General features: G+C 54.8%; 1 protein-coding gene across 3 annotated transcripts in view; it reads left to right on the top strand.

The window, feature by feature from the left end:
* The window catches only part of MAPK8IP2 (mitogen-activated protein kinase 8 interacting protein 2), a 62,631-nt gene that overhangs the window by 16,446 nt on the left and 33,819 nt on the right, over window positions 1-12,366 (top strand). For all 3 annotated transcript variants that reach the window (XM_073329052.1, XM_073329050.1, XM_073329051.1), the window contains exons 2-3: window positions 738-843; window positions 7,496-7,723. In XM_073329052.1, the coding sequence (XP_073185153.1) occupies window positions 738-843; window positions 7,496-7,723 (334 nt within the window). The remainder of the gene's footprint in view (window positions 1-737; window positions 844-7,495; window positions 7,724-12,366) is intronic.

A 12,366-nucleotide genomic window follows, 5' to 3' on the forward strand; every position in this document is an offset into this window, starting at 1 on the left:
GCTGGGAAAGTTATTTTTAACCCCTTCTAAGACTTCAAATGGAAGCCCACTGGGGATGCCAGCCTGCGTCTCTGACCCTTTCCCTCTGCCCCACCCAGGGGCGCGTCCCACGCTGCAGACAGGGGCCTTCCTCTCACCCGTCCTGCTGTTGTGTGTGGGCTGGCAGCACCCAGAGCCCCTGGCAAGTTCAGGCCCCATTGTGCTGGGCGCTGGGCAGGTGTAGAAGGAGCCAGTCCCTGCCCACGAGGAGACCCAGCGGTGGGAGTGCCAGGGGGCAGCAAGTGGAAGATGAGGGCTCACACCTTTGTTCGGGTGCAGGCTGGAGGCACCCGCTTTTGGGTTTAATGGGCTGTGGCTGGGAGACATGACCCTGACTCGACCCGGCCCGGCCCTGCCTGGCTCCCATGGGGGTCACAGCAGAGCTGGCATGTGGGAGGAGGTGGGTGGTGGTTCTGTGAACTGATGGGGGGAGAAGGGGCCTCCACGTGTAAGGGACAGCATGTGCGAGCATGCTTGTTTCTGCAGTTTGGGGTGGGGTGGCCTCAATGTCGTCTCCTCTCCATCATCTCCTTCCACCCCAAAGCGTTTGGGATTTGCCTCTTGAGGCCTGACAGGCCCCCTGCCTGCCCTTCCCCAGCCCAGAGGGCCCCCAGTTTCCAGGCCTGCCTCCCTGCATGGGATGGCTGTGTGTGAGCGGCCCAGAAGCCCTGATCTCTGCTGCTCTCCCTTTGCCCCAGGCCCCCGCAGGACATCAGCCTGGAGGAGTTTGACGATGAGGACCTGTCCGAAATCACGGATGACTGTGGAATTGGACTTAACTATGACTCGGACCATTATGAGAAGGTGAGGGGGGAAGGCGGGGCTGAGACAGGCAGAGACCCTGGTGCCCCGTGTGCCAACAGGGTGATGTGCTGCCACCCAGAAATGGGAGGCCAGTGCAGGCTGAGCACAACTGAGCTCCTGCCCCCCCCAGGTAAATCCCAATGGGCAAAGTTCAGATGCCGGAAGCCAAATGCCTTGTTACCCCAGACCTGTGCCCTGCGCCCCGCTCCGGGCTCCCCAAGCATGTGTGCGCCTGCATGGGCACTCACGCACACACTTCGGCTGATGCCCCTCAAACCCAACCAGCAGCACCCAGCTGCTTTCCATCCCGGGCTCCCCCCTCCCCCTAGCTCGGCACATTTGAAAATCCAGGTCGCTGGTTTTGCAAAGAGATCTGCTGTCGGAGGGATTGTGGGGCAGGTCCCGGATACAGGTCGCAATGGTCCCTGCTGCCCTTGGCATCTCTGGCTCCGCTGATGCCCCTCAATTCCAGCCTGCAGCACCTCCCATTCCTCCAGGTCTGCCACCCCTCACCCCAGCAACGTCTGACAGACTGCCCTGCGGGCTATTCGCCTGTAGCCATGCGGCCAGTGGCGGGACACAACTGCGCGTATCAGTTCAGGACAAATTGCTTAGTGCACGGCAGATCCAGCCCAAGGCTGGGTGTCCTTTATTATTAAGGCACCAAACCAGCCAAACAGAGAGGACTTTGGTCTCACCCTACTGGCTAACCAGAAGTCACACAAGCAATTCCCTTAGACACTCCAGTTTCCCAGTATCCCCACCAGGGCCACTCGTTATGGGGACGAATGGTTATGGAAACCAACACCCCAGTAAAAGAAAACAGGTTCTCCCAATCCCAAAGGACCAAGCCCCAGACCCAGGTCAATATACAAGTCAGATCTTGCCCACAAAACATGCTGTTGCCAATCCTTTAGAATCTAAAATCTAAAGGTTTCTTCATAGAAAGAAAGAAAGAGAGAGAGATGAGAGCTAGAATTGGTGAAATGGAATCAATGACATACAGTTATGGCAAAGTTCTTGGTTCAGGCTTGCAGCAGTGATGGAATAAACGGCAGGCTCAAATCAAGTCTCTGGAGAACATCCCCAGCTGTGATGGGTCATTCAGTCCTTTGTTCAGAGCCTTCAGTTTGTAGCAAAGTTCCTCCAGAAGCAAGAAGCAGGATTGAAGACAAGATGGAGGGGTTTCCAGGGCCTTTTATATCCCCTGCCCTGTGGAAGGACACCCCTTTGTTCTTACTGTGGAAAATCACAGCAGCAAGATGGAGTCTGGAGTCACCTGGGCAAGTCACATGTCCATGTATGACTTCGGTTTTTACAAGGAAAGCAGCCATTGCTCACGTGCTACCTTGAACATTCCTAGGAAGACTTCTCATGTGGATTAGAGTCTCCCAAGGTCCATTGTCAGTTAAGTGTTTCTTGATTGGACACTTAATCTGCAAATTCCTTTCTCAAGAAGCTGACCAAATGCTTCACTGTGGCCACTTAGAATCAAACACATTGAGATACAAGTACATAGCCAAGATTCATAACTTCAACTACAAAAATGATACACACATACAGACAGCATAATCATAACCAGCAAATTCTAACCTTTTTATAGACACCTTACACAATATTTTTGTAACCTTTGTACAATATTTGCTGCAAACATATAACAGCGATTGCAACAATGATCTATACGGTCATGGTTAATGTCAATAACATCACATACCATTAGGGAGTCCTTCTGTGCAGCGGCCTCCTGGTTTCTTCTCCTAGCACCAGGGAGCTTGTGCACTGGGGAGACCACTGCTGGGATCCTGTGCCCAGTTCCATGCCCACAATTCGAGAAGGCTGTTGATAAGCTGGAGAGGGGTCCCAGAAGAGACACAAGAGTGATTGAAGAATTGGAAAATAGGTCTTGTAGCAATAGACTCAAGGAGCTCAATCTGTTTAGCTAACAGAGAAGGTTAAGGGGTGAATCGATCACAGATTATTGGGTAATAGAGGGCTGGTCAGTTTAGCAGAGCCAGGTGTACCAAGATCCAGCACTGGCAGTTGAAGCCAGATAAATTCAGACTAGAAATAAGGTGCAATTTTTAAAATGAGGGTTATTAACCTCCGGGGCAGCTTCCCCACAGTCGGGGTGGGTTCTTCACCACGGGCAATTTTTTAAATCAATTGGATGTTTTTCTAACAGATCTGCTCTACTTCAAATAGGAATTATCTCAGGGAAGTTCTCTGGCCTGTGTTACAGAAGGGGTCAGACTAGATGATCACAGGCCATTGCAGAGAAGCTAAATGCATTCTTTGTGTCATCTTCACTGCAGAGGATGGGAGGGAGATTCCCACACCTGAGCCATTCTTTTTAGGTGACAAATCTGAGGAACTGTCCCAGACTGAGGTGTCATTAGAGGAGGTTTTGGAACAAACTAAACAGTACTAAACTAAACACGCTAAACAGTAATAAGTCTCCAGGACCAGATGGTATTCACGCAAGGGTTCTGAAGGAACTCAAATGTGAAATTGCAGAGCTACTAACTGTGGTTTGTAAACTATCATTTAAATCCGATGTACACCATTTTTTAAAAAAGGTTTCAGAGGCGATCCTGACAATTACAGGCCGGTTAGCCTAACTCCAATAGCAGGCGAATTGGTTGAAACTAAAGTAAAGAACAGAATTGTCAGACGCACAGATGAACACAATTAGCTGTGGAAAAGTCAACACAGCTTTTGTAAAGGGAAATCATGCCCCACCGATCTACCAGAATTCTTTGAGGGGATCAACAAGCATGTGGACAAGGGGGACCCAGTGGATAGAATGTACTTGGACTTTCAGAAAGCCTTTGACAAGGTCCCTCACCAAAGGCTGTTAAGCAAAGTGAGCTGTAATGGGGTAAGAGGGAAGGTCCTCTCCTGGATTGGTAACTGATTAAAAGATAGGAAACAAAGGGTAGGAATAAATTGTCAGTTTTCAGAATGGAGAGGGTAAGTAGTGGGGTCCCCCAGGGATCTGTACTGGGACCAGTCCTATTCAACATATTCATAAATGTTATGGAAAAGGGGGTGAACAATGAGATGGCAAAGTTTGCAGAGGATACAAAATTACTCAAGATAGTTAAGTCCAATGCAGGCTGCGAAGAGTTACAAAGGGATCTCACTAAACTGGGTGACTGGGCAACAAAATGGCCAATGAAATTCAGTGTTGATAAATGCAAAGTAATGCACATTGGAAAACATAATCCTGACTATGCATACAGAATGATGGGGTCTAAATTAGCTGTTACCACTCAAGAAAGAGATCTTGGAGTCACTGTGGATAGTCTCTGAAAACACCCACTCAATGTGCAGCGCCAGTCAAAAAAGCGAACAGAATGTTGGGGATCATTAGGAAAGGGATCAGTAATAGGAGAGACTATATCATATTGCCTCTGTATAAATCCATGGGACGCCCACATCTTGAAGACTGCGTGCAGATGTGGTCGCCCCTCTCAAAAAAGATACATTGGAACTGGAAAAGGTTCAGAAAAGGGCAACAAAAATGATTAGGGGTCTGGAACGGCTGCCGTATGAGGAGAGAGTGATAAGACTGGGAGTGTTCAGTTTGGAAAAGAGACGACTACGGGGGGAGATGACAGCGGTTTGTAAAATCGTGACTGGGGTGGGGAAAGTGAAGAGGGACGTGTTATTTACTCCTTCTCATAACACAAGAGCTCGGGGTCACCCAATGACATTAATAGGCAGCAGGTTTAAAACAAACAAAGGAAGTATTTCTTCACACAGCGCACAGTCAACCTGTGGAACTCAATATGTTTCTGGAGGACGGGTCCATCAGTGGCTCCTAGCCAGGATGGTCAGGGATGCAGCCTCATGCTCTGGGTGTCCCTAAACCTCTGACTGCCAGACACTGGGACTGGATGACATTGATGACACTGATTGGTCCTGCTCTGGGCAGGGGGTTGGACTAGATGGCCTCCAGAGGTCCCTTCCAACTCTGTGATTCTAGGATTCTATGACATGGGATGGATCGCTCAATGACTGCCCTGTTCGGTTCATTCCTTCTGGGGCACCTGGCATTGGCCACTATCGGAGACAGGATACGGGGCTAGATGGACCTTTGGTCTGACCCAGTAGGGCCGTTCTTATGTTCTTACAATGGTCCCTTCTGGCTCTCTAATCTGTGAGCATTTTCCAGCCCCTGCCAGCACGAGTCCTGGGGCCCCAGCGCTAAGCGGCTCATGCAGAGAGGATCCAGGCGCCCTACCACACTGTCACCCAAGAGCAGGGCCAGAGCACATGGTGGTAAAGCACCAGCCCTGCCATGCTGGTATCCCGCTCCCTGCTGGTGCCAGGGGTGCAGCTGGCAGGTGCTGAAAGCCAGCCCCGAATTCTGCAAGCACAGACATGCCAGGACTCTGAGTCCCCTGCTCTGCTCCTCCGGCGAGCCAGCTGGGGGACAGGTGCGGGGGGCGGGGGGGACACACGACACAGTGGTGACAGCGCTCCGGTGTGCCGGTCGGCGCTGGGCTTACTCCGACTCCACCCGATGCAGCGAGCTGTAGCCCACGGAAGCTTATGCTCTAATAAATTTGTTAGTCTCTAAGGTGCCATAAGGACTCCTCGTTTTTCCTAAATGTTAATACTCCTTTTCTGATCTTTGAATCAAAGCCATAGCAATAGACAAGACTTGTTTGCTGACATCACAAGACCTGAACACACAGCTCCCCTTCTCTCTCTCTAGCCATGCCGGCTGCATTTCACAGCTCTGTTCATTTCCATCTCTTCCTAACCAGCCTCTAAAGTTCGGCCATGGGTCAGGTCAGTCTGGGAGTTAATTAACTCTTTCTGGCCCTGTCACCTCTCAATGAGATATTATATTATACTCATAACGTCACACCGGGTTCCAGACAGATGTGGGGCTGCACCTCCCAGTTCAGTGGGTCACTATCCCCTCCATTCACTCACATTCCAGGGTTTGGGCAGAAGCACCATTTCAGATTTAAACTGTGCCCCCCCAGGACAGCTAGGTGCTGGAGTGCTGCCCCCTAACCCCTGTGCCCCCCCCCAGGACAGCCTGGTGCTGGAGAGCTTCCCCCTAGCCCCCTGTGTGCCCCCCAGGACAGCCGGGTACTGGAGCGCTTCCCCCTAACCCCCGTGTGCCCCCCATGGTGGCCTGGTGCTGGAGCGCTGCCCCCAACTCCTGTGCCCCCTCCCCGGGGTGGCCTGGTGCTGGAGTGCTGCCCCCTAACCCCTGTGCCCTCCTGTGAGGTTATTGACAAACTGGGACCACATAGATCATTGTTGCGACCAAGGTTCTGCAGTGCACCAAATATTGTGCAAAGGTTGTCGTGTGAGGTGTCTATGGGAAGGTGATGGTTGGCTGGTTATAATTATGCTGTCTGTGTGTGTGTATCATTTTGTAGTTGAAGTTTATGAATACTGGCTCTCTGCCGTCTGTATTTCAAACTTATGCCTACCCTGCTGGATGGCCCCTTAAGGACCATCAGTTACACACCTGACCCATTGAGAGAAGGCAGATAAGCCTTGGGATTCAGCCAGGTGTGCAGGGACCTGCCTATGGACAGAACTCTGAGGGTTTTCCAGGCCGTGTGTTGGGCAGCTTGTCCTTGGGACACAGAAAGAGACCACATGGCAAGAGACTATACAAAGCTGCCGCAGCTCCTCCATCTTGTCTTCAATCCTGCTTCTGACCTCTGCGGGACTTGGCTACACTAAAGCTTTGAACCAAGGACTGAAGGACCCATCCCAGCTGGGGATGTTCTCCAGAGACTTGATTTGAACCTGCCGTTTATTCCATCGCTGCCACAAGCCTGAACCAAGAACTTTGCCATGACTGTATGTCATTGATTCCATTTCACCGATTCTAGCTCTTGTCTCTATTTCTTTCCTTTTATGAATAAACCTTTAGATTTTAGATTCTAAAGGATTGGCAACAGCGTGATTTATGGGTAAGATCTGAGTTGTATATTGACCTGGGTCTGGGGCTTGGTCCTTTGGGATCGAGGGAACCTTTGTTCTTTTACTGGGGTGTTGGTTTTCATAACCATTCGTCCCCATAACGAGTGGCCCTGGTGGTGATACTGGGAAACTGGAGTGTCTAAGGGAATTGCTTGTGTGACGTGTGGTTAGCCAGTGGGGTAAGTCCTCCAAAGTCCTCTCTGTCTGGCTGGTTCGGTTTGCCTTAGAGGTGGAGAAACCCCAGCCTGGGGCTGTCACTGCCCTGCTCTGAGCAATTTGTCTTGAACTGGCACTCTCAGTTGGGTCCCGCCAGAACCAGCATCGTTACACCCCCCCCCCAGGACGGCCTGGTGCCGGAGCGCTGCCCCCTAACCCCCGTGTGCCCCCCCAGGACGGCCTGGTGCCGGAGCGCTGCCCCCTAACCCCCGTGTGCCCCCCCAGGATGGCCTGGTGCCGGAGCGCTGCCCCCTAACCCCCGTGTGCCCCCCCAGGACGGCCTGGTGCCGGAGCGCTGCCCCCTAACCCCCGTGTGCCCCCCCCGGACGGCCTGGTGCTGGAGCCCTGTCCCCTAACCCCCGTGTGCCCCCCCAGGACGGCCTGGTGCTGGAGCGCTGCCCCCTAACCCCCGTGTGCCCCCCCAGGACGGCCTGGTGCTGGAGTGCTGCCCCCTAACCCCCGTGTGCCCCCCCAGGACGGCCTGGTGCTGGAGCGCTGTGAGCAGCCCCACCCCATCTGCACCTTCTCAGAGGATTTCCAGGAGTTTGAGATGATCGATGACAACGAGGATGAGGAGGAGCCGGACGGGACCGGGCTGGATGTGACCCCCTCACCTTCGGCCTCCCCCATCCCCTCGCCCGGCACCGAGGAAACGCAGAAGCCCCGACCCAGCACCCTGAGCCTGAGCGTGCCAGGTGCCCAGGTGAGGGGCCTGCAGCTCCGCTGAGACGGGGGCTGGGGGGGTCACTGTATGCGGTGCTGAGGGGGCTGGCGGGGGCTCTGCATGAGGCACTGAGAAGTCGTGGGGGGTCGCTGCGCGCAGTGTTGAAGGGGGTTGGGGGGGGTCGCTGCATGCAGCACTGAGAGGGTTTGGGGGGGTCTCTGCACACGGTGCTGAGGGGGGTTTGGGAGGGTCTCTGCATATGGCACTGAGGGTGTTTGGGGGGGTCTCGGTGCGTGGCGCTGAGCTTGGCTGGCTGATTTTCCCGTGTCTCGGTCTCAGGCACTGAGGGTGTTTGGGGGGGTCTCGGTGCGTGGCGCTGAGGTTGGCTGGCTGATTTTCCCGTGTCTCGGTCTCAGGCACTGAGGGTGTTTGGGGGGGTCTCGGTGCGTGGCGCTGAGCTTGGCTGGCTGATTTTCCCGTGTCTCGGTCTCAGGCACTGAGGGTGTTTGGGGGGGTCTCGGTGCGTGGCGCTGAGCTTGGCTGGCTGATTTTCCCGTGTCTCGGTCTCAGGCACTGAGGGTGTTTGGGGGGGTCTCGGTGCGTGGCGCTGAGCTTGGCTGGCTGATTTTCCCGTGTCTCGGTCTCAGGCACTGAGGGTGTTTGGGGGGGTCTCGGAGCGTGGCGCTGAGCTTGGCTGGCTGATTTTCCCGTGTCTCGGTCTCAGGCACTGAGGGTGTTTGGGGGGGTCTCGGTGCGTGGCGCTGAGCTTGGCTGGCTGATTTTCCCGTGTCTCGGTCTCAGGCACTGAAGGTGTTGGAGTCTGCAGGGCATGTGGGGGCCCACACGCAGCACTGTGATCGTGGGCCGTTTGTGTGTGTGGTGCTGAGTGGTCTTGTCGGTTGTGTGGGGTGCTGAGAGGGCCTTGCGTAGCTGAAGTTACAGACGGATGAAGCCCACTGGGTCCTGGCCCATCCCTCTCCCAGGGGCCAGGGCAGGGCTGTCCCTAGGGTGCAGTGACGAGTGCTCCACCCCTGCTGGCTTTAGTTTGTAAGGCTCCTCTCCCCTCCCCTTCCCGCCCGTCCAGGGGTGCCACTTTTGGTCGGACGTATTCCTGGAGGTTTCATCCCCTGATAGAATCTTTAATTAAAATTTAATTGTTAATTTCTGGAGACTACAGGACAATCCTGGAGGTTTGGCAACCCTAATCCCATTCCATGCCATGCCGCGGGGAGATGGTTCCCTAGCTCAGGGCCCAAGCTGGGCCCATCTCCCTGCGCATGGCATGGGGGCAGCCCAGGTCCGGAGGCTGCCGTCTTGTTTTCCAGAATCTGAGCGTTCGTCACAAGAAGAGAGTCGGGTCTCTGGCCCCTGTGGCTGCAGAGAAGCTGTGAAATGTGAGTGACGCGGGAAACCTGCACCCGTGCAGCGCCTGAGTGGGCGGCACTGAGTGGCGGGAAATGCCTGTCGTCGGCACGGGCTCGGCTCGGAGGCCAGGGCAGGCCGCTCAGCGCCTACACTGCCCGGTTCGCTGCTGATCAGAGCAGGCAAGAAAGGAGCGGGACCCTGCCAAGCGGCTGTGAGGCGTGTCTTGTCTTGGTGCCGTGGGTGGGTGACCCTCAGGAGACACCAGCACCTTTTATTCCTCACTCCGACCCAGGGGCATCTGAGCCATGCCCAGGGGAGCCAGTCACAGAGGGCATGGCTGGCTGTCCAGGCTTCCCAGCCAGCCAGCTCCACCCCCGGAGTAGCCAGGGCTAGGCCGGGGCCCGGCAGCCTCCTCTCTGGCTCTCCTAGACACAGGCAGGGGGAGGGATAGCTCAGTGGTTTGAGCATTGGCCTGCTAAACCCAGGGTTGTGAGTTCAATCCTTGAGGGGGCCATTTGGGATCTGGAGCAAAAATTGGGGATTGGTCCTGCTTTGAGCAGGAGGTTGGACTAGTTGACCTCCCTAGGTCCCTTCCAGCCCTGATAGTCTATGATTCTGTGCTGCACCGGCGACACTGGGTGACGTCACCGGGCTTTCCACCACAGCCAGGAGGGCTAGAAACAGTGTGTTTCATGGGATCGCAGATTCTGATGCCATCACATGGCCCAATGTACATCCCTGCTGTGCCCAGGCCTGAGTGCAGCTTCCTACAGGTGCGTCCACACCCCACTGCGGGAGAGTGGGGAGGACTGGCTGACCTAGGGGTCAAACACCCGTGACCTAGAGACGGGGGTTGGTAGGTCCGACAACATGGACCTACAGCATCTTCTCAAATGGGTGACTGAGAACCCACAGCAGCAACGGCTCCTGCAGCAAATGGCTGCCCGGCAGCAACGGCTGCTCTGGGGCCTAGGGGCACAACAGCAGCAACGGCTGGTCGAGCAGCTGGTAGCTCTGATGCAGCCGGAGGGCCTCCCCAGGGCTTCCCCTCCTGGGGTTGTAGGCCCCGGCCCAGTGGTCCAGCCCATGCCAGTGAAACTCTCAAAGATGGGTCCTGAGGATGACCCGGAGGCCTTCCTGATAACCTGTGAATGAGTGGCCACGGAAGCCTCATGCCCACTGGGCCACCCTGTTGGCACCATACCTGACGGGACCAGCGCAGGTACAGTGCAGGTGACGGGACCAATACAGGTGAAAGAGGCCCTACTTGACTACCTCAGCTTCACAGAGGAGACTTTCTGGCAGAGGTTCCCTGGGGAGAAATGCCCCTGGGGCCAGGCCCAACGTGGTCACCCAGAAGTTAAGAGGCTTGGGTTTTAAGTGGCAATCGCCGGAGACTCAGACTGGAGTGGAGGTGGCCAAGCTCAGTGTGGTGGAGCAGCTCACCCCCATACTTCTGGCTGAGGGCAGGGACAAGTCCCTAGCCAGTGCAGCCTGGCTGATGGAGAATTATTTAGCTGCAGAGATGGCTCTAACTGCTTCATATGAGCAACTGCCTGAAGCCCAGGGCACCTCAGCTGAAGGGAGAGCCCAACCCGGGAGCCAGCAATCAGACCGGGTGGTCTTGCAAGCACCAGCCTCTAAGGTGCCCAGCAGGCTGCCAAGCCCTGGACTGGGCCCTGGTAGCAAACCCCAACATCTCAGACCCCAGTCCGGACAAAGGCTCTTGGAACCCCTATGGAGGGGGAGTAGACAAGGCACATAGGGAAGGGCTATCTCAAATAGCGGGCCCAGGGCCAGCGGCCACTCGGCCAGCAGCAGGGACTTGCTTTTCATGTGGGCCCCAGGTCACTGCTACCATGAGTGCCCCAAAAGGAGTGTGGCTATGGACAGGGACCATAAACGAACTCCAGCTGAAGTAACGGCTCCTATGCGGAGAAATGGAACTGAGGTCACGGGCCTAGTGGATTCTGGGTGTGGCCAGGCCCTGGTCTGGGAGGATATGGTCCCAAACCCTGAAGCCCCCATGGAGACTGTCTTCCTCCAGTGTAACCACGGAGAAGTGTGCCATTGACTGTAGGGGAAAACACAAAGTGCCTTGTAATGGGGCTGGCCTCAACAGTGTCCTACCCTCTTATCTTGGGACAGGATTGGGAGTATTTCTCAGAGGTACTGAGGGAATTTAAACCAACCCCAGAGACCCTGGAGGGAGCAGCTGAGGAGACCTGGGGAGATGGAAGCCCAAAACCTGTGACATTGGCAGGTGTAGGTGAGGATCCTGGAGAGGTAGGATCCAGCCAGAGGGAAGCTTCTCCAGAAGGCCCCCTTAACAACGAAGCCACAGTGGCCGCCCTACAGAAGAGACATCCTAACCAGAGAGACAGACTTCATAAAGGACCAGAGGGAGGACGAAACTTTGTGCCAGACTATGATTAGCGGGGAAGTCATAGACTCACAATGAGCAGAGCAGTACCATGCTTTGAGCTCCTGCACCAGTTGGAGAAAGACCAGCTGATGGAGGAAGTTTGGTGGCAACTCCTCCATTCCGTGGCTCAGGCACGAAGCCATGCAACGGGCTCATGCTATCCCCTCTGTGGGGTCCTGAGAAGACCCTGTCCAGGATTTTGGATCACTTCTTTTGGCCCAGAATTCCCCAAGACTCTGCCCCAAATGCCAACTCATAGGACCTAAAAGGGGATAGAAGCCCCTCTGGTCACACTCCCCATAGTCGACATCCCATTTGAAGGGCTCGGGATGGACCTTGCTGGACCCTTGGAAAATGGTGCTGCTGGGTACAAGCAGATCTTCGTGATAGATGATCAGGCTGCCCACTGTCTTGAGGCAATCCCACCTCACACACCAATGCAAAGACTATTGCTGTGCCACCTAAGGAGATCCTCACTGATCAAGCCACCTCGGCTGCTGAAACAGGTATGTGATTTTCTGAAAACAAAGACTCTATGAACATCGTCCACAAATGGATGGTCTGGCTATATGACCCTGAAAAGAAGGTTTGTTGCTGAGGATCTCCGTCACTGGGATCAGCTGATCCCGTTCCTGTTATTTGCTGTTTGAGAAATCCCCTAATCATCGACTGGATTCTCCCGGTATGGGAGACAAACCTTTGCCACGCCATTTGGCCTCTGTCAATTTCAGAGTATTCCCTTTGGCCTCCTTGCAATGTTCCAGCGGCTCATGGATCAAGTTCTTCAACCCCATGGCTTACAAACAACAGCCTAGTGAGACGACATGGTCATCTACAGCCAAGAGTGGGAGGAAAATCCAGCACAGATTGCTGCTGTACTCTGGTTCTTACG

The sequence above is a fragment of the Lepidochelys kempii genome, chromosome 1 (assembly GCF_965140265.1).
Source record: "Lepidochelys kempii isolate rLepKem1 chromosome 1, rLepKem1.hap2, whole genome shotgun sequence".
NCBI lineage: Eukaryota > Metazoa > Chordata > Testudines > Cheloniidae > Lepidochelys > Lepidochelys kempii.